We start from the raw sequence: 20,031 nt of genomic DNA, 5'->3' as shown, positions 1-20,031 counted from the left end.
CCTCACCTGGGACCTCCTGACAGTCCTCCCCATTCCTGAGTCCCTCTGCCCTTGTCCTCTTTCACCCCTGTCCCGCCCTCATCCCTAAGGGAACTGGAGCAGGCTGGTGGAGTTGGGCGGAGTTGGGGACTGGCAGGGGGTGGACTCACCCAGGCAATAAACACTGGCCCTAACCAGGCAGCCCTGCAGGCAGGTAGGTGGAGGAACTGTTTTTTTTTCTTTTTTGGAGATAGAGTCTCACTGTGTTGCCCAGGTTGGAGTGCAGTGGCATGATCTTGGTTCACTGCAAACTCCGCCTCTCAGGTTCAAATGATTCTCTGCCCCAGCCTCCCGAGTAGCTGGGATTATAGGTGTGTGCCACGACACCTGGCTAATTTTTTTTTTTTTTGAGACGGAGTTTCGCTCTTGTTGCCCAGGCTGGAGTGCAATGGCGCGATCTCAGCTCACAGCAACTTCCGCCTCCCAGGTTCAAGCAATTCTCCTGCCTCAGCCTCCCTAGTAGCTGGGATTACAGGCAGGTATGTGATGCCCGGAGTCCCAAAGGGGTATCTGCAAGAGTTGTGTGCTGTGTGTGCATGGCTGGGAGGGAGATGACTTTGGCCCCCTAGAATCTGGTGTGTGTGGACACAAAAATACTACTAAAATGTGAATGGAGACCAGGAAAAGGGAAGACATGAACTACATCAAGGACCAAATCTAGGAGAGTCAGGGGTGCGTCACAGGAATAGGGGAACTTGAGCCAGACAGAAGGCTCAGGAGAGACACCCTCAAGGGGATGAAAGTGATTGAGTGCACTAATATTTAGAGGAGAGGATTCAGGACTTGATTAGTGACTAGTACATAGAAAAGTAAACAAATGAGGCCGGGTGCAGTCGCTCATGCCTGTAATCCCAGCACTTTGGGAGGCCAAGGCGGGCGAATCACCTGAGGTCAGGAGTTCGAGACCAGCCGGGCCAACATGGTGAAACCTCGTCTCTACTAAAAATACAAAAATTAGCTGGGCGTGGTGGCGGGCGCCTGTAATACCAGCTACTTGGGAGGCTGAGGCAGGAGAATCGCTTGAACCTGGGAGGTGGAGGTTGCAGTGAGCCAAGATGGTGCCATTGCACTCTAGCCTGGGTGACAGAGCAAGACTCCGTCTCAAAAAAAAAAAAGAAGAAAAAAGAAAAAACCAAGCAGGCAATTAATAACTCCAAAGAAAAGAAAAAAGTGGGCAGAAAAGAACAAAACAAGCAGAATTTACCACGACTCAGTTCTGAATACAAACACAGACATCATAATGTAAACACCAACACTGATGTAACCAAAATCATGGGAGAAAAAAGATCTAGGGAGGGTGGTGGACGGGAATATCACGTATGTACTGGGAGTGGGGGAGAGAACAAAATGGGAAAAATCAATAATAATTCATGTTAGAAATAAAAATACAGAGCAAAATTTAAAAATGCAAAGAATGAGGTGAAGAGTTCAAAGTGGTTATCTCGTGGCCGGGCGCGGTGGCTCACGCCTGTGATCCCAGCACTTTGGGAGACCGAGGCAGGCGGATCACAAAGTCAGGAGTTGGAGACCATCCTGGCTAACAAGCAGAAACCCCATCTCTACTAAAAATTAGCCAGGCGTGGTGGTGGGTGCCTGTAGTCCCAGCTACTCGGGAGGCTGAGGCAGGAGAATGGCGTGAACCCAGGAGGCAGAGCTTGCAGTGAGCCGAGATCGCGCTACTGCACTCCAGCCTGGGCGACAGAGCGAGACTCCGGCTCACAAAACAAAACAAAACAAAAATAAAGTGGTCATCTCTAGGCAAGGTGGGTGGGAGATGGCTAGGGCTGCAGGTCCACTACGTGAGCTGGCTCAACCTCTCCCCAGACACCCTGGCAGCACTCAGCCCCGGGTCCTCCCCTGCACTCACTCAGCCCTGGGTCCTCCCCTGCACTCACTCAGCCCGGGGTCCTCCCCTGCCTGCTCTTTCTCTGACCTTGCCCTCCCCTGTTCCTTTTTCTTCTTTCTCTCCCTGTTGTGTCCAGGAACCAGGCACCACCCTCATTTCTTCTTGATCAATCTTTAAAAACCAGCAGTGCTCAGCTAACTCTTCATCTATCTCCCCCGACTTGGGGCCCTGCTGAATCCACGCTTTAGACCCAGCTTTCAGCTTGGCATGTACAGCTGGATATCCACACCGAGCTGCTCACCCCGCCTCCAGCTTCTTCCTCTCACTGTCCACTGCAGAAGCCTCCTAACAGGACCCCTGCTGCTACCCCGGACCCTGCAACCCATTCCCACACAGCAGCCAGATGCTTTGACACCCGAAGTCTTCTATGAATCCAAGGAGGCCTCTGCACCACACCTCATTTTACAGAAGTACAGGGGAAACGCCAACAGTACACAGCAGATAGTGATATGTGTATGCACGCCAACAGTACACAGCAAAGAGTGACATGTGTGTGCACGCCAACACTACCCAGCAGATAGTAACGTGTGCATGCACGCCAACAGTACACAGCAGATAGTGAATTGTGTGTGGGTGTGCACGCCAACAGTACACAGCAGATAGTGACGTGTGTGTGCACGCTAACAGTACACAGCAGATAGTGATGTGTGTGCGTGCACACCAACATTATACAGCAGATAGTGACGTGTGCATGCATGCCAACAGTACACAGCAGATAGTGACTTGTGTGTGCGTGTGCACGCCAACAGTACACAGCAGACTGTGACGTGTGTGCACGCCAACAGTACACAGCAGTGACGTGTGCATGCACACCAACAGTACACAGCAGATAGTGACTCGTGTGTGCATGTGCACGCCAACAATACACAGCAGATTGTGACGTGTGTATGCACGCCAATGGTACACAGTAGGTTATGACGTGTGTGCGTGAACGCCAATGGTACACAGCAGATTGTGACATGTGTATGCACGCCAATGGTACACAGTAGATTGTGACGTGTGTGCGTGCAAGCCAACGGTACACAGTAGATTGTGACGTGTGTGCGTGCACGCCAACGGTACAACATGCAATGGTTGCAGTTGCCTCATTTCCCCAAGTCGCCCTTGCAGAAAGGGGAGTGTCTCCAGCTGCTTAGCCCAGCAGCCTCCAGGATTGGGTGAGGCTCGGAGGGCCCCGGTGCCTTGCACGGACAAAGCAGTGGCAGCAGGGCCAAAGGACAGGCTGGGGTGGGAGGACCGTCGCCCTCTGGGACCGTGCCCCATGGTCAGCTCCCGCAGCCCAGGGGAGAGGTGCCCACTCTTTCAGCTTGAGGCAGCCCTTTATGTGCTCCTCAAGCTGAAAGTAGAGACCCCCCTTTGTGACTACACTGAGTTCTCACGCCATTAGGCAAACTGCTGGGGTAAGACCACCCTGTGGCGACCACCTCACTGGGTGGTCCACTGAAGAGGGGATGGGAGGGCAAGTGTGCTTCAGGGTCAGAGCTCTGGTCCCCCTGGGTGCACCTCCCCAGCCCTCGGTAGGTTAGGCCCCCTCTCCCGCGTCCCCTCCCCATCCTCACCCCAATCCCTATCCCCCATGTGGTGCACTGGGCTGGAGTGTGAAGAGGTGGGGCCTCCAGCAACACTGTGGGCTCAGCGCTCCCCACAGGCTCTCACCCTCCTGCCCAGCATGTGCCTGGCCAGGCCGGGCCCCCCCTCTGAAGAGTTCTTGGCAGAAAGATCTCCAAATTGAAGGTTTCTGGTGGCAGGCCCAGGTGCTGGGGCCATACCTGGGGGAGCTCCACCCCCTGGCTGTAGGTAGGGAAAGCCCGGATTCGAGGGTCCAGTGTAAGATGACCCAGGAAAGCCCAAATCAAGTCCATCTCTTAATACAAGCAGCTCCCTCGGCACCTCCTGTGTGCTACCCAGGAGTCCCAGCACCCATGCAGGGAAGAGGCCTTTGGATCACCACAGCCCACACTCTGTACAGAGAGATAAACCACTGCTTTGCCTGTAGAATAGCCATTCTTTCATTTTTTTTTTTTTTTTTTGAGACGGAGTCTTGCTCTGTCGCCCAGGCTGTAGTGCAGTGGCGCGATCTCGGCTCACTGCAAGCTCAGCCTCCCGGGTTCACGCCATTCTCCTGCCTCAGCCTCCCGAGTAGCTGGGACTACAGGCGCCCGCCACCACGCCGTGCTAATATTTGTATTTTTAGTAGAGATGGGGTTTCATTGTGTTAGCCAGGATGGTTTTAATCTCCGGACCTCATGATCATGATCCGCCCACCTCGGCCTCCCAAAGTGCTGGGATTACAGGCGTGAGCCACCATGCCCGGCCTTTTTTTTTTTTTTTTTTTGAGACAAGCTTGCTCTGCTCTGTTGCCCAGGCTGGAGTGCAGTGGTGCAATCTCAGCTCACTGCAACCTCCGCCTCCCGGGTTCAAGCGATTCTCCTGCCTCAGCTTCCCAAGTAGCTGGGATTATAGGTGCCTGCCACCACACCCAGCCAATTTTTGTGTTTTTAGTAGAGACGGGGTTTCACCATGTTAGCCAGGCTAGTCTCAATCTCCTGACCTTGTGATCCACCTGCCTCAGCCTCCCAAAGCGCTGGAATCACAGGCGTGAACCACCACACCTGGCCCCTTTTAATAAATTGCTTTAAAAAAAAAAAAAAAAAAACCCAAAGGCCAGCACGGTGGCTCATGCCTGTAATCCCAGCACTTTGGGAGGCCGAGGCAGGTGGATCACGAGGTCAGGAGATTGAGACCATCCTGGCTAACACGGTGAAACCCTGTCTCTACTAAAAATACAAAAAATTAGCTGGGTATGGTGGCACTCGCCTGTAGTCTCAGCTACTCGGGAGGTTGAGGCAGGAGAATCGCTTGAACCTGGGAGGTGGAGGTTGCAGTGAGCCAAGATCACACCATTGCACTCCAGCCTGGTTGACAGAGCAAGGCTCCGTCTCAAAAACAAACAAAAACACCAAAACACAGAAAACCTAGAGGGGTAAATTGAGGCAGGCTGGCCGCGTGCCAGGCCCGACTGCAGAGCCCAGGCTCCCCGCCGAATGCTGAGGGTCACGCTTGCTGTGTGAGGCTGAGCACCTTGTCAAGTACACCCACACGGTGACTCGTAGAGGTAGCAGCACCAAGCGCTGCGCCACCCAGGATGTAGTCATCACCACCTGAAGAAACCAAGGCTGACTCCAACCTGCTCACAGCCACAGTGTAGCAACGGCCTGGCCAGGGCTCAAGCCCACCCCTCCTCCTCCTGGGAATCTGGGAACCCCATGTTTGAGTGGGCCCCTCTCTGCAGGACCTCTGCTGGCCCTTGCAGCTACCACTGTACAGAAGGTGCACAGGGCAGGGCCTTGTCCCCAAGAGGCTCGGTGAGTGGAGGGCACATGGCACAAGGACCGTTGTGAGCTGCCCGCCCCTCATCCCCATGATGGTGTCCCTGGAGCTGCATCGGCTCAACAGTGGGAGGCAGCTTGGGTCACCCTAGCCTGATGGGCACTCGAAACGCTCCTCAAAAGACTCACAGGCCCCATGGGGGCTAGGTAAGGCCATGTGTTTACAGGGAGTTGGCTCAGGGCTGCCAGGCAGCAGCTGGGCTGGTTTATTACTGGAACACCTTCCCCTGCTCCTCCTCCCCGGGGAGGCCGGCCCTGCGCCAGCATCTCCTGCACCAGCCCACCCACCAGGAGGCGCCTGTGGGGCCACTCTTCCGGGAAAGGGTGTTCCTGGAATAAATTCTGGTTTGGCTTCCAACAGGAGCAGGAATAGAGCTCCCTGTCTGGCCGGCCAGGGCAGCTTCCAGGTTTGAAGGTCAAGTGCACGTGGCTCTCTCCTGGGCCCAGTGGCACCCCCTTCATCTGGATGGGGAGGAGCCCAGAGGCACCCCCTTCTTCTGGACAGGGGAGGAGCCCAGTGGCACCCCCTTCATCTGGACAGGGGAGGAGCCAGCTCCTGGAGGGGCCACAGTGCCCCAGAGAGTGGGTTCAGGGTAGCCCTACTACCTCTGCGGCCCCCTGGGGACCCCCTGTAGCAGAACAAGGGTGGTGATATCAGGCAGCCCAGCCTCTCCCTCCAGAATGCCCTCCCCACCACCACCTGCCCTAGGAGACCTGAGCACCCCCAGTGGCTTAGACTGAGAATTTCTGGGCTTGAGAAGCCTTCGCCATGATCTGGGGTTTCCAGCCCTGCCCGGGAGCTGGCTGTGCATGTGTGCCACAAGGGCAGAGGCCTGACAGACCGCCAAGAGGCCACACCCAGTGCCGCCGCCTTTATTCACAGACCCTCGAGCTCCACAGCCACACAGACACTTGGTTTTCAGAGGGCACAGAAAGAAAAAGGGACCTGGTGACCCAGCACACCCCAGAGCCAAGACAGACCCAGCAGCAGCACCTCAGGGTCAGCCTGGGTGCCCCTGCCCACGGGGCCACTGTGACCGCAGACACCAGGAGGCCAGGCCTGGTTGCTGGGGACCCCTTTGGGGGGCCCGGCAGTATCCTACACCTAAAGAGCTGGTGCCATCTTGAAGCTGATTCAGGGAAGGGGCCAGGCTGGACGGTAGGGGTAGGTGTGAGAAGCTCCCCAGCGTGTCCAGGCCACAGGAGCAGCAAGGGTCTGCGGGGTGCCCAGGCTGGATGGGTGGGGCTGCCCTTGTCCTGTATCCTGGCCACTTTCAAGGACAAAACCAGCCCAGTCCCAGCAGCCTGGGAGGCAGCAGAGGCTCCTTCTTCTCCCCTCCTGATCCCGCAGTGGCCAGGGACAGGAGGGTGAGGGGAGAGGACAGAGGTCAGGTCAGGGCCCCTGGGGGCCAGGCAGCTTCAAAAATGCAGCCGGGTGGCTGGGGGAGGGCAGGAGGGTGGGCAGGGCCCAGACCCCCATGATGGGGGCAGCCTGAGACCCCCAAGGATGAAGGAAGGGGGCTTGGGAAGGAGGGGCAGGCCTCAGCCGTCAGTCACGCCAGTGCTGGGGTCTGCAGCCCACTGGAGCAAGGCACCCCCGTCCCAGGAGCAGGGCCACAGGACAGGAGGGAACCGACACCTTGCACCCTGATCTTCCGGAGGCCAGGGAGGGGCGCCGGGCGCTCTAGGACTTCTTGGCATCCTGCGTGCTCCGGCGCTTCAGGTCACTCAGGTCGATGGGCTTGAAGGCTGCCAGGGGACAACACGGTAGGTGGTGGGCACAGGCCCCTCCTGCCCATGAGGCCCGGCCCGGCCCTGCCCCCAGGTCAGCCCCCACTCACTCTTCAGGCTGGGGTTAGGGACTTTCTCCACGTACTCCTCCACCAGACCCCGCTCGCCGCCCGGCACCTGGCCTCGCAGGTCTCGCTCCACACCCTGCCAGGCTGCAGAGGCAGAGAGTGGTGTGCTCAGAGCCCCCTGCCCCAGGGGGTGGCATCCACGTGAGGAGAGTGCCTGCCCTCAGCTCCTGCCCTCCCAGACCCTTTTCTCCCTCAGAAGTGTCCTCCATGCTCCCCCACAGCCCTCTGCCCGCCTCAGCCTCACTCACCTGCAGACCCCGTCCCTGCTCCTCTGGCAGGCCTGTCCCTTCCCAAGATGACCAGGACTGTGGTCAGAGGGACCCCTATGACCCTACCCCAGGCTTCCCTGCGCCTCGGGGGCAGTGCATCCTCCTCAGCTAGGCCTCTAACTTTCCCACCTCATCCACGCACCTCCCCAGCCCCAGCACACGGCACACTCCCCTAATCCCAGACAACCACCTCCTGGCCACTTCTGCAACACGCCCGTTCATGGCTGGGTGCGTGCCTGTCTGTCTTCAAAGGCCCCTCCCTTTCCCCAGCAAACTCCTCCAGCGCTGCTAGCATGGACGACTGGCTCCCAACAAGGCCTCTATCTGGGGCATAGCCCACTCCCAGCCCCTCCTCCCGGGCTCCCCCCATGATCAGAACCAGGTCTCCTCCCCACACAAGGTCCCCCCGGCCACCCCCACCCGCCTGGGCCCTGAAGGCTATGGACACAGTGATGGGGCTATCTGTGCCCTGGAGGGGCAGGGGCAGGGGCCGCAGGAGGTTCCTTGGAGTGTGGGTCCTGGGCTGGAGGCAGAGCTGACTCCGCCAAGGACAGGGCAGGAACTGTGTCAAGGACAGGGCAGGAGCTGTGTGTGGCAGGCGCACCCACCTTCGTAAATGAAGCGGACGTTTTCCTCGTGGGCCGGAGTGAAGATCTCGCTGCTGCTGGGTGGGGAGCGGGGGCTGCTGGTCCTCTTGCCGTTGTACACGACTCTGGAGACGGGGGAGCTGGGGGAGCCTGGCGCATGAGACAGGGCACACAGCAGGGTGGGAGCCCACACCCTACCCCGGTGGAGACCACCCCACCTGCCTGAGACCCACCTGGTCATCGCGGGGGCGTCTTGATCCTAGCGCTCCACCGCCAGATCCCCTCAGCCTCTGAAACAGAAGCCAGCACAGGAGTGGGACGCAGGGCCACCCTCTCCAACACAGGAGGAGGGGGAGGCGCAGGGCACACTTGCCTCCTCCCTTCAGATGTGAACAAAGTGCATGGTTCCCCTGCCTACCAGGGTGTCCCCCACAGGCTGGGGTCCAGCCACAGGCAGCCAGTGGGCTCCAGGCAACCCTAGGAGGTAGCAGGGAGCTGGCCAGAGCCAGCCAGACACACACACGACTTGAAGCGATCAAGCCCGCTCAGTGGCTCGCGGCCTGAGCTCTGCAAGATGTGGAGGCCTCAGCCCCAGCACCGGGAGCACCATGGCCAGAGCCCCTCCCCACGCGGGCGGGTGGGGCCGTCAGCATCTCTGATGTCCGGCTGCCTCTCACTGCAGCAGAGGGCCCACAGCCCCAAGGAAACTGACCTGCTCTCCCTGGCGCAGGGCTGGGCACACGGCTTCTGCCAAGCCTTGACTTCCTTTCCGTAAAATGAGGATGAGCTTCCTAAGGGTGATCCCAGCTCCCCCGCACCTACCCAGGTCCAGCTTCCTGGTTCCCTAGAGCATGAGCCACATTAGTGCCCTGGAGATGGAACCAAACTCCAACTCCCCTGGTGGGCAGAGGGGATGGCCCTGGAGGAAGCTGCTGGGCCTGACCTGGTGACCAGGACCCTGGGCTGCCGCCCGTTTATGGCCTCTCAGCCCAAGGGAATCCACGGCTCTGGAAAAAGGGAGTCTATTTTGAGGCTCAGACGCTCACACTGGCAGGCTGGACAGTGTCCCCACTCCAGCTGAGGACACACAACCCCAAGGTGGGGAAGCCAACAGGGCTGGTCTCCAGCCTGCCCTGCCCCAGAGGTGGTACCTCCAGGTTCTGGGGGAGGGGAGTCCCAGGATTCCCAGGAGGGGGCTTTTAGCACAAGCAACTCCCCTGCCCACCCCAGGGCACACGGCTGCAGCCCTCACAGAGGGCCAGGAGCACTGAGGCTTCGAGTCCTCTCTGGCTCGTTCCGCCTCATGTCAATGGTCCAGCCCTCAAACACCACATGTGATCAGAATCCCAGGGCTCAAGGGCAAAACCAGCAAAGAGCAGAAAACCAGCTCCCAGCCCTGGAACTCTGTGTCCCATCCCAGGCCAGATGTGGGGTCCAAACAGGGCCAGGGGCTCCCCACCCACAGCAGCACCCAGTTTGCTCACAGTCACCTCTCCTTTCTTGGACTCTGGGACCTCTCTGCCTAGTCCTCCTGCCAGGGACTCCAGCCCACGAACACCAGAGCACGGAGGGAAAGGCCTGTTTGGGTTAAGGGTCCCACAGGGACACGCTGCCTGCTGGGAAGCTCCCGTTACAGAGAAAGGCAGAGCTCAGGTAACAGGTGGACTGGCCAGCCCCCTGCCTCGCCCCCTGCTGGCTCTCACCACTGACCGACTGCTGCTTTAGGGGTACCTGCCTCCCAGCCTGCCCTCCCCAGTGGCTCTTCTCCCTATGCATCCTCTGCCTCCAGTGGCCACTTGGCCTTTATGCAGCCACACCTTTGGCCTGGGGTCCCCCTGCTGAGCTCGGTTGTCACTCCTGCCCCAGATCCCACTGATGGCCCCCACATCCTCCCATGCAACTACCCTTCCGGGGCTCCCTTTGCATCTACTGTGCACCCATACTTTTTTTTTTTTTTTTTTGAGATGGAGTCTCGCTCTGTCGTCCAGGCTGGAGTGCAGTGGCGCAATCTCGGCTGGCTGCAAGCTCCACCTCCCGGGTTCATGCCATCTACAGGTGCCCGCCACCACGCCCAGCTAATTTTTTTGTATTTTTAGTAGAGACAGGGTTCCACCGTGTTAGTCAGGATGGTCTCGATCTCCTGACCTCGTGATCCACCTGCCTCGGCCTCCCAAAGTGCTGGGATTACAGGCATAAGTTACCATGCCCAGCCGCACCCATACGGTTTTTTAAGTCAACGAGTCCCGTTTGCCTCCTCTTCTTAGGAGACGAAATGTACCCACACTCTCAATACCACAGGCTGTGTCCTCTAAGTCTTCCCAGACACGAAGAGCCCTTCCCACCTCTCCCTATTTCTTCCTCCAGCTCAGCGACCCCCAGGGCCTCACACTGCCCCTCCCACCCCCCACCCCCACCCTGCACACATAGCCCCAGGCTTTCCTGGATGTGCCAGCAGTTCTCAGGAGGCCAGGGGCCTGCTGTCCCCCTGGAAGCACAAGAAAGTTCTGCAGCTCACTCAGCCTCACTGCCTCCTGGGGCCCTGCCAAGGAACTAGGTGCCCAATTCTGACCCAGAAGGAATTTTCCATTAAAAATCAAGTATCTGTGCACACCCTAGGCCCAACCATTCTGCTCCTAGGTACACACACCCAAGATGCGTACAAGGACAGCTGGAGAATCTCCACTTGTAATTACCCAAAGGGAAGAGCCACCACAGAAGGATAGCAATGCACACCTGGCCTATTCCCATAAGGTAATCAGCAGCTAGAGGGGGCACCACAGCCCCCGCGGCAGAGACGGACACCAAGCACAAGAGGCAGGACCTGAGGGGCCACAGATGGGCCCTGGGACACACGGCACGGGAGGAAGCTGCAGAGGGCCGAGGCACGGACATAACCGGAGCCAGGGCCAGGACGGTGTCTGTGAGGGCAGGAAGGAGCCCTCCACTGAGAAGGCTGGAGGTCAAGAGAGCTCTGAACCAAGAGGTCACCATGGAGCCACAATGAGAAGGCCTCCAACAACCTCAGCGGGGTGGCCTAGCACAGTGAAGCACACAGCTGAGTGGGGAGGGCAGGAAGTGTGGCTGGCAGGCAGCTCAGCCCTAGCTCAGGCCTGGTGGGCAGCAGGCTGGTGTCTGGCTAAGCAGAGGGAACCCTGAGGCACAACACGCATGCATGGGGTCCCTGAGGTGGTGGATGTGGAGGGACCCAGGACCACAGTGGGTGAGAGTGAGCAGGGGACAATGGCACACATCCAGAGAAGCGCTGGGGGCAGCCAGAAAAGACCCAGCACACGGCAGATGGCCACCTGAGGTGGCAGCCCCTGAGCCAGCAGGAGACTGACACCTCAGCTGCCCAGGTAAAGGGGAGTGGCGGCCTTACCGAGGCTGAGCATAGGTGAAGGGTGGGAGGAGGGGCTCCATTCAGCCCAGAGAGACAGCCCCACTTCAGAGGTCTCGAGACCCCACCCAGCCCGGCCCCCTGGCCTTCATCCCACCTGGGCCACCACCAGGGTGAGAGCAGCAAGGGTGGGTCAGGCGATGCCTCCGTCCTGTTTTCCTTCCCTTTCAGTCAGAATCAAGACCGAGCATGCCGATGTCCCGGCCACGGCCCCGTACTCCTCAGTCGCTACGCCACGCCCCACTGTCTCTGAGTTTTCTTTCATAGTCTTCATATTTTAGTATCTTTGAAACTGGGCTATGCCTGACAATTGCTAACACGTCAGAGTTTAACCAATGGTGGTTTTTCTCAATGTACTGTGAAATACAGCGCAGCTCACAATGGCTGGAGTCTCACATGCCCTCGATGACACTCTCCTGGCCCAGGACCGCCCTTCCAGAACCCCTCAGGCTACATGGTCTTTTTTTTTTTTTTTTTTTTTTTTTTTTTTTGAGACGAGTCTCGCCTGTCGCCCAGGCTGAGTCAGTGCGCAGTCTCGCTCACTGCAAGCTCCCTTCCGGTTCACGCCATTCTCCTGCCCAGCCTCCGAGTAGCTGGACCACAGCCCCGCCACCACGCCCGCTAAGTTTTTGTATTTTCGTAGAGACGGGTTCACCGTGGTCTCGATCTCCTGACCTCGTGATCCGCCCCCTCGGCCTCCCAAGTGCTGGATACAAGCCTGAGCCACCGCCCGGCCAGGCTACATGGTCTTTAGGTATTTTCTCTCCTTCCCCTCAAAGTCTTCCACACCCCACGCCACCCCACCCCACCCAGTGCTGGGACACCCTCCAGTTCCAGACCCCCAGCATCAGGACAGGCAGACACAGATGTCTACGTGATCTTCCTGAAACCCTATCCCCAAGTCACTTACCACTAGGGTGTCACCCAGGCCCTCTGCTGCCATCAAGCCCACTGTCCAGCCCCAACTTGTTTTATCAGGTGTCATCTGCTGCTCCACTCCTGCCCCAACAGCCTTTGCCACAGGACCACCTGCCACCAGCCACACAGAGCGCAGGTGACCTGCAGGTCTGTGCATTCTGCAAGACCTGACTGCCTGCTTCCGTGGCTGTCCAGCCTACAGGGCCTGGCCTACTGGGCTGCAGGTATTCCCCTACTCTGGGGCCCCAGGCAAGCTCCTCTGAGCCTCGGCATCCTCATCCATCCGAAGTGATGCAGCCCACAGCGATGCTCGCCTGCTCCAATAGGGACGGAAGCACAGCTACGGAAAGCCAGCAGCTCAGTGAAGTCTCTGTGGCTCCTTATCCAACATGATGATGGACAGGACAAGCACGTGCTATTATCGTTCAACTGGATGCTGTTAAGAATGAAAGGGGCTGGGGCCAGGCGCGGTAGCTCACGCCTGTAATCTCAGCACGTTGGGAGGCTGAGGTGGGCGGATCACCTGAGGTCAGGAGTTCGAGACCAGCCTGCCCAGCATGGTGAAACCCCGTCTCTACTAAAAATACAAAAATTAGCCGGGCATGGTGGCAGGCGCCTGTAATCCCAGCTACTCAGGAGGCCGAGGCAGGAGAATCGCTTGAACCTGGGAGGCAGAGGTTGCAGTGAGCCAAGATCGTGCCACTGCACTCCAGCCTGGGCGACAGAATGAGACTCCGTCTCAAAAAAAAAAAAAAAAAAAAAAAAAAGACTCTATCTCAAAAAAAAAAAAAAAAACAAAAAAAAAAACGAGACCCATCTCTGCTCTCCGCCCTTAAAAAAAAAAAAAGAACGAAAGGGATGCTGTTGATTATTAAGAATGAAACAACTCTTCTGGGTAAACTGGAATGTAGAGTCAGCCCACTCTTAGGGAGGTGGAGGCCCAGAAAAGCACTGAGGACTGAAAGAAGAGACTGCCACCAGCCACAGCAAACACCTGTCGGGGCTAAGGGCAGGGCAGCCACCATGCTGGGCCCTTACACACACATTGCCCACGTCCCCACAGCTGGACCAGAAAGATACCCTGAGAACTCCCAGTTCAGCGCTGAAGCAGCCTGCCACCAAGCAGCGGTGCCCCTCTGAGGGCCTCCGGGGCCACAGCAGTTGGGGCTCGGCCCGAATGCTGCAGCTGGCCTGAGCCTCCCCAAAGCCTGCCTCCACTCTGCCTGCAGCCCACAGCAGGTTTCTGGACTCCCTGAAAGACCCACTCCCACTGATACCCATGTGGCTTTGCTCAGAGACTGGCCCTCCCTCCAGATAGGGAGGGGAGTCGCATTGGGTAGAACTATGTAGAACCTTTCTCCTCCAGGGGACCCAAGGGCTTTAGAGACTTACTGGTGGGGAGGGGACAGAACCCCAGTCTCTGGCCTCCCAGTCTCAAATTCTTTCCCCCACACAGCCACATGCTTAAGAACAGGACATGAGGTAACACTCCAGCAACGTGACAATAGTGAGGTTCCAGAGTTAGAATCAGTGATGCCATCGCTAGTCACTCTGTGCTCCTCTGGAGTTTCTGAGATTCAAAGTTTCTAAGACTCTACTTTCTCTTCGTGTTCTGTGTCTTTTTCAGCCAACGAGGCTAGAAAATTATCTACTGCCCAAGCAGGCGCACGAGGATACCGCTGTCACAGCTGCCACAATGGCACCTCGTGGTCCCTTGAAGACCCCACGGGGAAAGCCTCTAAGTGCTGCACCACCTCCTCACCCTCTCCCCTGGGTGGTGGCAGCAACAGACTGAGCGTGTGCGCCCTCCTCCCGATCCTACTCAAACCACAACCTCCCCTGACTCGCCCCAAATCCAGCCCTGTCCTTTAGGAAGAGTTGGCTCTTCCTTCACGTCCCACTTCCCACCCTCTCTACATGTTCTCGCCACATCCCACCCGAAGTCCACTCACTGGGCCCTTTTTACACCTCAGGGCCTTTGGTCAAGCTGTCTTCTCTGCCCAAAACTATCCTACTCATCCTTGGGGATCCAGTTGAAAGACCACCTTCCTGCGACGGCTACCCTGGGGCAAGAGGGAGAGAAGCACAGCCCGTGCCCCGTACGGCTGCCACCCCCGCGGTCACAACCACCGCCCAGTGAGTGCCTCGAAGGCAGGCGGAGGACCCGTTCTCCCCGTTAGGCCCAGCATCAGCGCCCGGGGAGACGGGAAAGAGGGCAAGGCCGAAAAATGGACAGAAGAAGAATGCGGACGGCCGGGCCCGCAGCGCTCCGAGAATCGGAGGCATCCTCAGGCACGGTCCCTCCGGGAGACCGGGAAAGCGGGGCTCTGTCAGCCCCACAGCCCCGACGGCGGCAGAAGGCGGGTCCGCTGCGAGCGTCCGGCCGCGCTGAGTCCCCGGCCCCTGCCCCGGCCTAGGCGGGAAAGGCGCTCAGTCCGAGCCGCGCCCTCCCCACGCGCGCTCCCAGGCGCCCCGCGGGCCGCGCCCTCCTGCAGGTGCCGCGCGGGGAACGCGGGCCCCTCCCTCGGACCCCGGCCGCCCGGCCACTCCCCCGCGCCCGGCCCCGCCCGGCCCTGCAGGGCACCCGCGGCCGCGCGGCGACACCAGGGCGGGGCCCAGCCGCGCCCGCCCCGCCCCGTCCCCGCCGCCCGGCGCCGCACCCGCCTCACCTCACCCCGACCCGCCGCCACCGCCTCTTCCAGCTGGGAGGCCCCGCCGGAAGTGACGCCACCGCCGGCTGCACAGGCGCAGACGCAGCGCGCTCCCACGTGACCGCCCGGCTGGCGGAGGGCGGGGGCGGCCGGGTTTCGGGGGTGGCTGGGCTTCGCGTGCGGGGATGGAGCTCGGGGCGGAAGCTCCGGACCTCCCCGGCCTGAACGGTGAGCGCCGCCGGCCACTGGCAGCGGCCAGAGCCCAGTAATCAGGACACCACCACAGGCACCACGTGTGTAGACCCAGGCCCCCTCACCTGGGAGTCACGTTTATTGAAAAAGTAAAAAGTGTCACAGTAAAAAATTCACCTGGAGACAAAGCCAGGCCTAGGAGGGGTGGCGGGGTCGTGGAGGGACGGGTCCGGCCGCCCCTGGCCCACAGGTGGGGCACGTGCTGGCCCCTGGGCGACGCGCGGCTTCTCCAGGGAGGCGGCCCTGGGCGCGGGGGCGGGCGGGCAGAGCTGGCTCAGTCCATCGTGGTCCCTTTGAAGAGCTCCACCAGCTCCTTGAAGTCCGGGTCGATGAGGTCGGAGGGCAGGTCGCCATCGTCGTTGGTTGCGTCCCTGTCCGCTCCCAGGGAGATAAGGTACCTGGGGTGCAAAGGTCGCTCTGGCTGAAGCGGGAAGGAGCCAGGAGAGTGCTCGCCCCCACCCGGGTCAGAGGGCCAGAGTCCTGGGGTCACCTGTGTGTCCCCCACCTTGGGGTCCTAAGGTCCGGGTAGGGTGAGGAGGAAGAAAGCTGACCCTTAGGAAGCGTGGCCAGCGTTTGAAGTTGGCTCTATTGAGGACAAAGGCAGAAACAGGATTCCAGAAGCCTTTAGGGTTTGCAGGGTTCTTTTTTTGTTTTTGTTTTTGTTTTTTGAGACAGAGTTTCGCTCTTATCACCCAGGCTGGAGTGCAATGGCATGATCTTGACTCACGGCAACCTCCATTTCCCGGGTTCAAGCGATTCTCCTGCCTCAGCCTTGAGTAGCTGGGATTACAGGCGCGCACCACCACGCCTGGCTAATTTTGTATTTTTGGTAGTGACGGGGTTTCTCCATGTTGGCCAGTCTGGTCACGAACTCCTGACCTCAGGTGATCCGCCCACCTCGGCCTCCCAAAGTGCTGGGATTACAGGCACAGGCATGAGCCACCGCGCTCAGCCTCTAGGGTTCTTGCCGACACCACCCAGGCTATATTTTGGGGCCCACATCCTGGGGGCCCACTGAGGCCCGGCGGGGTAGGGTTCAAGCCTGTGTAGACCCAGGCCTCCTCACCTGGCTATGTCGGGGTACCCATCGCTGCAGGCAATGTGCAGGGGTGTCCAGCCCGCCTCATCTCGCTGGTGAATGTCCGCCCCGTATTTGACCAGCAGCTTCACGCATTCCAGGTTTCCAGAGAGGACGGCTTCATGCAAGGCAGCCAGGCCTGGGCAGGGAGGACGGGAGGGGTCAAGGCTGAGCCCCAGGTCGGGTCCTCCTTGCTGGCCTCCCCCACCACCCCACAGCCCCTGGCCAGCTCTTCCAGGGCTTGCTCACCTGAGGGGTGGATGGTGGCCAGGGAGACTTTCCGAGTCCGGATGAAGCGCCCCACCTGCTCCAGGTCACCCTGACGGATGTGGTCCAAGAACAGGACATCATTAGGGAAACGCACGCTGCGATCAGCCAGCATCCGCCGCCGCCGCTGCCGTGGGCTGTAGCGGGCATAGCGGGCAGTTCTGCTAGGCATCTTGGGCGCTGTGGGGCAGGTTGCCCCTGGGGACCCTACTGCACTGGGGTTAATAATGTATCCGGTCCCGACCAGATCAGCTTGAGGGCTCCTGTCGGACGAGCCCCGGCCTCTGACTTGCTTATATAGGGCTCAGGGGCTATATAAAGCTGCACGGTCATCCTCCCCGGCGCGAGGGGCTGAAACTGAGCTGCACCCCCGCCCCGCGCCCCAGATCATGTTTAGTGACTCATCTTTCAGCCCATCTGTCACCGTGCCCGGCCAAAGGGGTCAGATCACTCCTGCCTGTCGCTCCCTGCCCCACAGCTGGACCTAGAAGGTGCCTTACCGAGGGCAGGAGGAGGCACCGGTGCAGAACCCATGAGATAGCTAGGAATGTGAGATCAAGGGCACAGTAGGTACCAAGGTCATTGGAAGGGCTTTTGCTCTCTACCTCCTGGAGAGTGAGGGGCGGCCACCCCCTCCACATCTGCAGAAGCACAGGTCCACCATGCCGTGGGGAAACGGGCCTGAGCCCCAGCAGCCACCCTCTCTGCATCTACAGAAGCACAGGTCCACTGTGCCGTAGGGAAACAGGCCTGAGCCCCTCCATCTCCCTACCTGTCAGTTTTCACCTTCCAGCGTGGCTTGCCTCACTCTCAATGGTTTTCCCAAAACTACTCTGATGGCCGAGGCAGGCGGATCATGAGGTCAGGAGATCGAGACCGTCCTGGCTAACATGGTGAAACCCCATCTCTACTAAATATACAAAAAATTAGCCTGGCGTGGTGGCGGGCGCCTATACTCCCAGCTACTCGGGAGGCTGAGGCAGGAGAATGGCGTGAACCCAGGAGGCGGAGGTTGCAGTGAGCCGAGATCGTGCCACTGCACTCCAGCCTGGGTGACAGAGCGAGACTCTGTCTCAAAAAAAAAAAAAAAAAAAAAAAAAAAAAAAATGACTCTGATGGCCTCCTGCTCAGAAACCCCACAGGCATCCTTGGCTGGGATCTCAGTGCCTCAGGCTCCTGCCCAGTCAGTCCTGCGGCTTTTCCTCCATGTGCCTGGCTCCCCTGCCTCACACCCCTGCGGGGGACAGGGTGTTCCATACACACTCATGGGTTCACCCTGCATAGTGTCTCTGCATTCCAGATTTGACACACATACTCACACTTAAGGTGGTGTCCAGTTTGCTCTCCACGTTCAGGGACCATCACACCCTGGGTGGTGTGCTCTCTCTGCCCTGGCCCCTGTGATCTTACCTCTAGAAGCAAAGCCAAGGGAAATTTTTTTTTTTTTTTTTTTTTTTTGAGTCGGAGTCTCACTCTGTCGCCCAAGCTGGAGTACATTGGTGCAACCTTGGTTCACTGCAACCTCTGCCTCCCGGGTTCAAGTGATTCTTTTGCCTCACCTTCTCGAGTAGCTGGGACTACAGGGGCACGCACCACCCTCTCTGGCTAATTTTTGTATTTTTAGTAGAGATGGGGTTTCACCATATTGGCCAGGCTGGTCTCAAACTCCTGGCCTTGTGATCCGCCCGCCTCGGCCTCCCAAAGTGCTAGGATTACAGGCGTGGGCCACGGCGCCCAGCCAAGGGAATTTTTAAAACTGGTGTTCCAACAGGCTCTTCATTGCTGGCTGCCTTTACTTTTGCAACAGCCCCAGTGGAGGTCTCAAGTGGGGCTTGGACTACAGGACATGAGCAAGTGGATGGGACCGGACACAGACACAGAGTTGACCAGGGAGGTCTTTGTGGTCAGGGACAGCCATCGATTGTGCTGGAAACACTGCAGCACTTGAAGCTGGCTGGATGAGTCCGCTGGGGCTGTCTTGACAGACCACAGACTGAGTGGCTTAAAAAACAGATGGTTGGCCGGGCGCGGTGGCTCACCCCTGTAATCCCAGCACTTTGGGAGGCCGAGGCGGGCGGATCACCTGAGGTCAGGTGTTCGAGACCAGCCTGACCAACAAGGTGAAACCTCTTCTCTACTAAAAAATACAAAAATTAGGCCTGGCACGGTGGCTCACACCTGTAATCCTAGCACTTTGGAAGCCGAGGCGGGTGGATCACGAGGTCAGGAGATCAAGACCATCCTGGCTAACACAGTGAAACCCCATCTCTACTAAAAATACAAAAAAAAAAAAAAAATTAGCCGGGCGTGATGGCAGGTGCCTGTAGTCCCAGCTACTCAGGAGGCTGAAGCAGGAGAATGGCATGAACCCAGGAGGCGGAGGTTGCAGTGAACTGACATCACACCACTCCACTATAGCCTGGGCGATGGAGCAAGACTCCATCTCAAAAAAAAAAAAAAAAAAGAGACCGTCCTTCCCAGAGTTCTGGAGGCTGAAATCTGGGATCCGGGTTTCAGCAGGGCAGCTTCCTCCTGAGGCTCTGAGGAGCGTCTGTCGCAAGCCTCTCCCCAGCTTCTGGTGCTGCCAGCAATCCTGGTGTCCTTGGCTCTAGCAGCATCGCCACGATCTCGGCCTTCATCTCCACGGTGTTCTCCCAGCGTCTGTCACTGTTCACATCTCCCCCTTGTATAAGGACACGGTTATAGTTGGGTATTGCCTCATCTTAACCAGTGACATCTGCAAGCATCCTGTTTCCAAACAACAGTCACATTCTGAGGTCTTGAGGGCTAGTACTTCAACGTTAATTAAGGAGACACATGAGTCAACCCATAATGCTGGTAAAACCCTGCAGGTGGTCACTAAAGGCCTGAATGAGGACAGAACCAAGACTGGCCAGCAGCTCTTTGCAGGGGCAGAGGAGAGCTGGGCCACCAACAGCCTTGCATCATTAGGCTGATCTGCATCCAACAATATCAAATCAGCAAACATATTAGACACCTCTAGGTGCAAAGCCTTGGCCAAATGCTATGGGAGGGCTGGGCACAGTGGCTCATGCCTGTAATCCCAGCACTTTGGGAAGCCAAGGCTGGAGGGTCAGTTGAAGCGAGGGGTTTAAGCAGCCTGGGCAACATAGTGAGACTCCTTCACTTTAAAAAAAATTAAAACTGGCCAGGCGCAGTGGCTCACACCTGTAATCCCAGCACTTTGGGAGGCCGAGAAGGGCGGATCACATGAGGCCAGGAGTTCGAGACCAGTCTGGGCAACATGGAGAAACCCCCCGTCTCTACTAAAAATACAAAAAGTAGCCAGGCGTGGCGGCGTATGCCTGTAATCCCAGCTACTCTGGAGGCTGAGGCAGTAGAATCTCTTGAACCCGGGAAGCAGAGGTTGCAGTGAGCCGAGATCGTGCCACTGCACT

At 58.4% G+C, this 20,031-nt stretch overlaps 2 protein-coding genes across 4 annotated transcripts; both read right to left on the bottom strand.

Moving 5' to 3' along the window:
• Window positions 1-6,191: 6,191 nt before the first annotated feature.
• On the bottom strand, window positions 6,192-15,117 carry MCRIP1 (MAPK regulated corepressor interacting protein 1). 3 transcript variants are annotated; one of them, XM_030828312.1, is made up of 6 exons: window positions 15,034-15,117; window positions 8,283-8,339; window positions 8,071-8,189; window positions 7,176-7,277; window positions 6,974-7,083; window positions 6,192-6,679 (listed from the first exon to the last, which is right to left on the bottom strand). In XM_030828312.1, the coding sequence occupies exons 2-5, from the start codon at window positions 8,288-8,290 to the stop codon at window positions 7,019-7,021; spliced, it is 294 nt and encodes a 97-aa protein (XP_030684172.1). In that variant the 5' UTR covers window positions 8,291-8,339; window positions 15,034-15,117; the 3' UTR covers window positions 6,192-6,679; window positions 6,974-7,018. The 3 variants fall into 3 exon arrangements, with proteins under 3 accessions (XP_030684172.1, XP_030684171.1, XP_030684173.1); XM_030828311.1 differs by having other exon boundaries at window positions 6,192-7,083; XM_030828313.1 differs by lacking the exon at window positions 15,034-15,117 and adding an exon at window positions 8,762-8,820 and having other exon boundaries at window positions 6,192-7,083.
• A 188-nt stretch (window positions 15,118-15,305) lies between these two features.
• Window positions 15,306-16,875, bottom strand: PPP1R27 (protein phosphatase 1 regulatory subunit 27). Its single transcript, XM_003282164.4, has 3 exons — window positions 16,595-16,875; window positions 16,334-16,484; window positions 15,306-15,665 (listed from the first exon to the last, which is right to left on the bottom strand). Exons 1-3 carry the CDS (start codon window positions 16,782-16,784, stop codon window positions 15,542-15,544), a joined length of 465 nt encoding a protein of 154 aa, XP_003282212.1. The 5' UTR covers window positions 16,785-16,875; the 3' UTR covers window positions 15,306-15,541.
• Between the last annotated feature and the right edge of the window lie 3,156 nt (window positions 16,876-20,031).

This window comes from Nomascus leucogenys, chromosome 14 (assembly GCF_006542625.1).
Source record: "Nomascus leucogenys isolate Asia chromosome 14, Asia_NLE_v1, whole genome shotgun sequence".
Taxonomy (NCBI): domain Eukaryota; kingdom Metazoa; phylum Chordata; class Mammalia; order Primates; family Hylobatidae; genus Nomascus; species Nomascus leucogenys.
This window is presented reverse-complemented; position numbering and strand designations above follow the sequence as displayed.

What these genes read in the sequence shown, in the direction of transcription:
- MCRIP1 (XM_030828311.1), bottom strand. An exon ending in CGTCCGCTTCATTTACGAAG is followed by an intron (nt 7,278 to 8,070) that starts GTGGGTGCGCCT and finishes CTGCCTCTGCAG; the next exon opens with CCTGGCAGGGTGTGGAGCGA. An exon ending in CCCTAACCCCAGCCTGAAGA is followed by an intron (nt 7,084 to 7,175) that starts GTGAGTGGGGGC and finishes GTCCCCTGGCAG; the next exon opens with CCTTCAAGCCCATCGACCTG.
- PPP1R27 (XM_003282164.4), bottom strand. Translation starts at nt 16,784, where the DNA reads ATGCCTAGCAGAACTGCCCGCTATGCCCGCTACAGCCCACGGCAGCGG. An exon ending in GGCCACCATCCACCCCTCAG is followed by an intron (nt 16,485 to 16,594) that starts GTGAGCAAGCCC and finishes CTCCCTGCCCAG; the next exon opens with GCCTGGCTGCCTTGCATGAA. An exon ending in GGGTACCCCGACATAGCCAG is followed by an intron (nt 15,666 to 16,333) that starts GTGAGGAGGCCT and finishes TTTGCACCCCAG; the next exon opens with GTACCTTATCTCCCTGGGAG.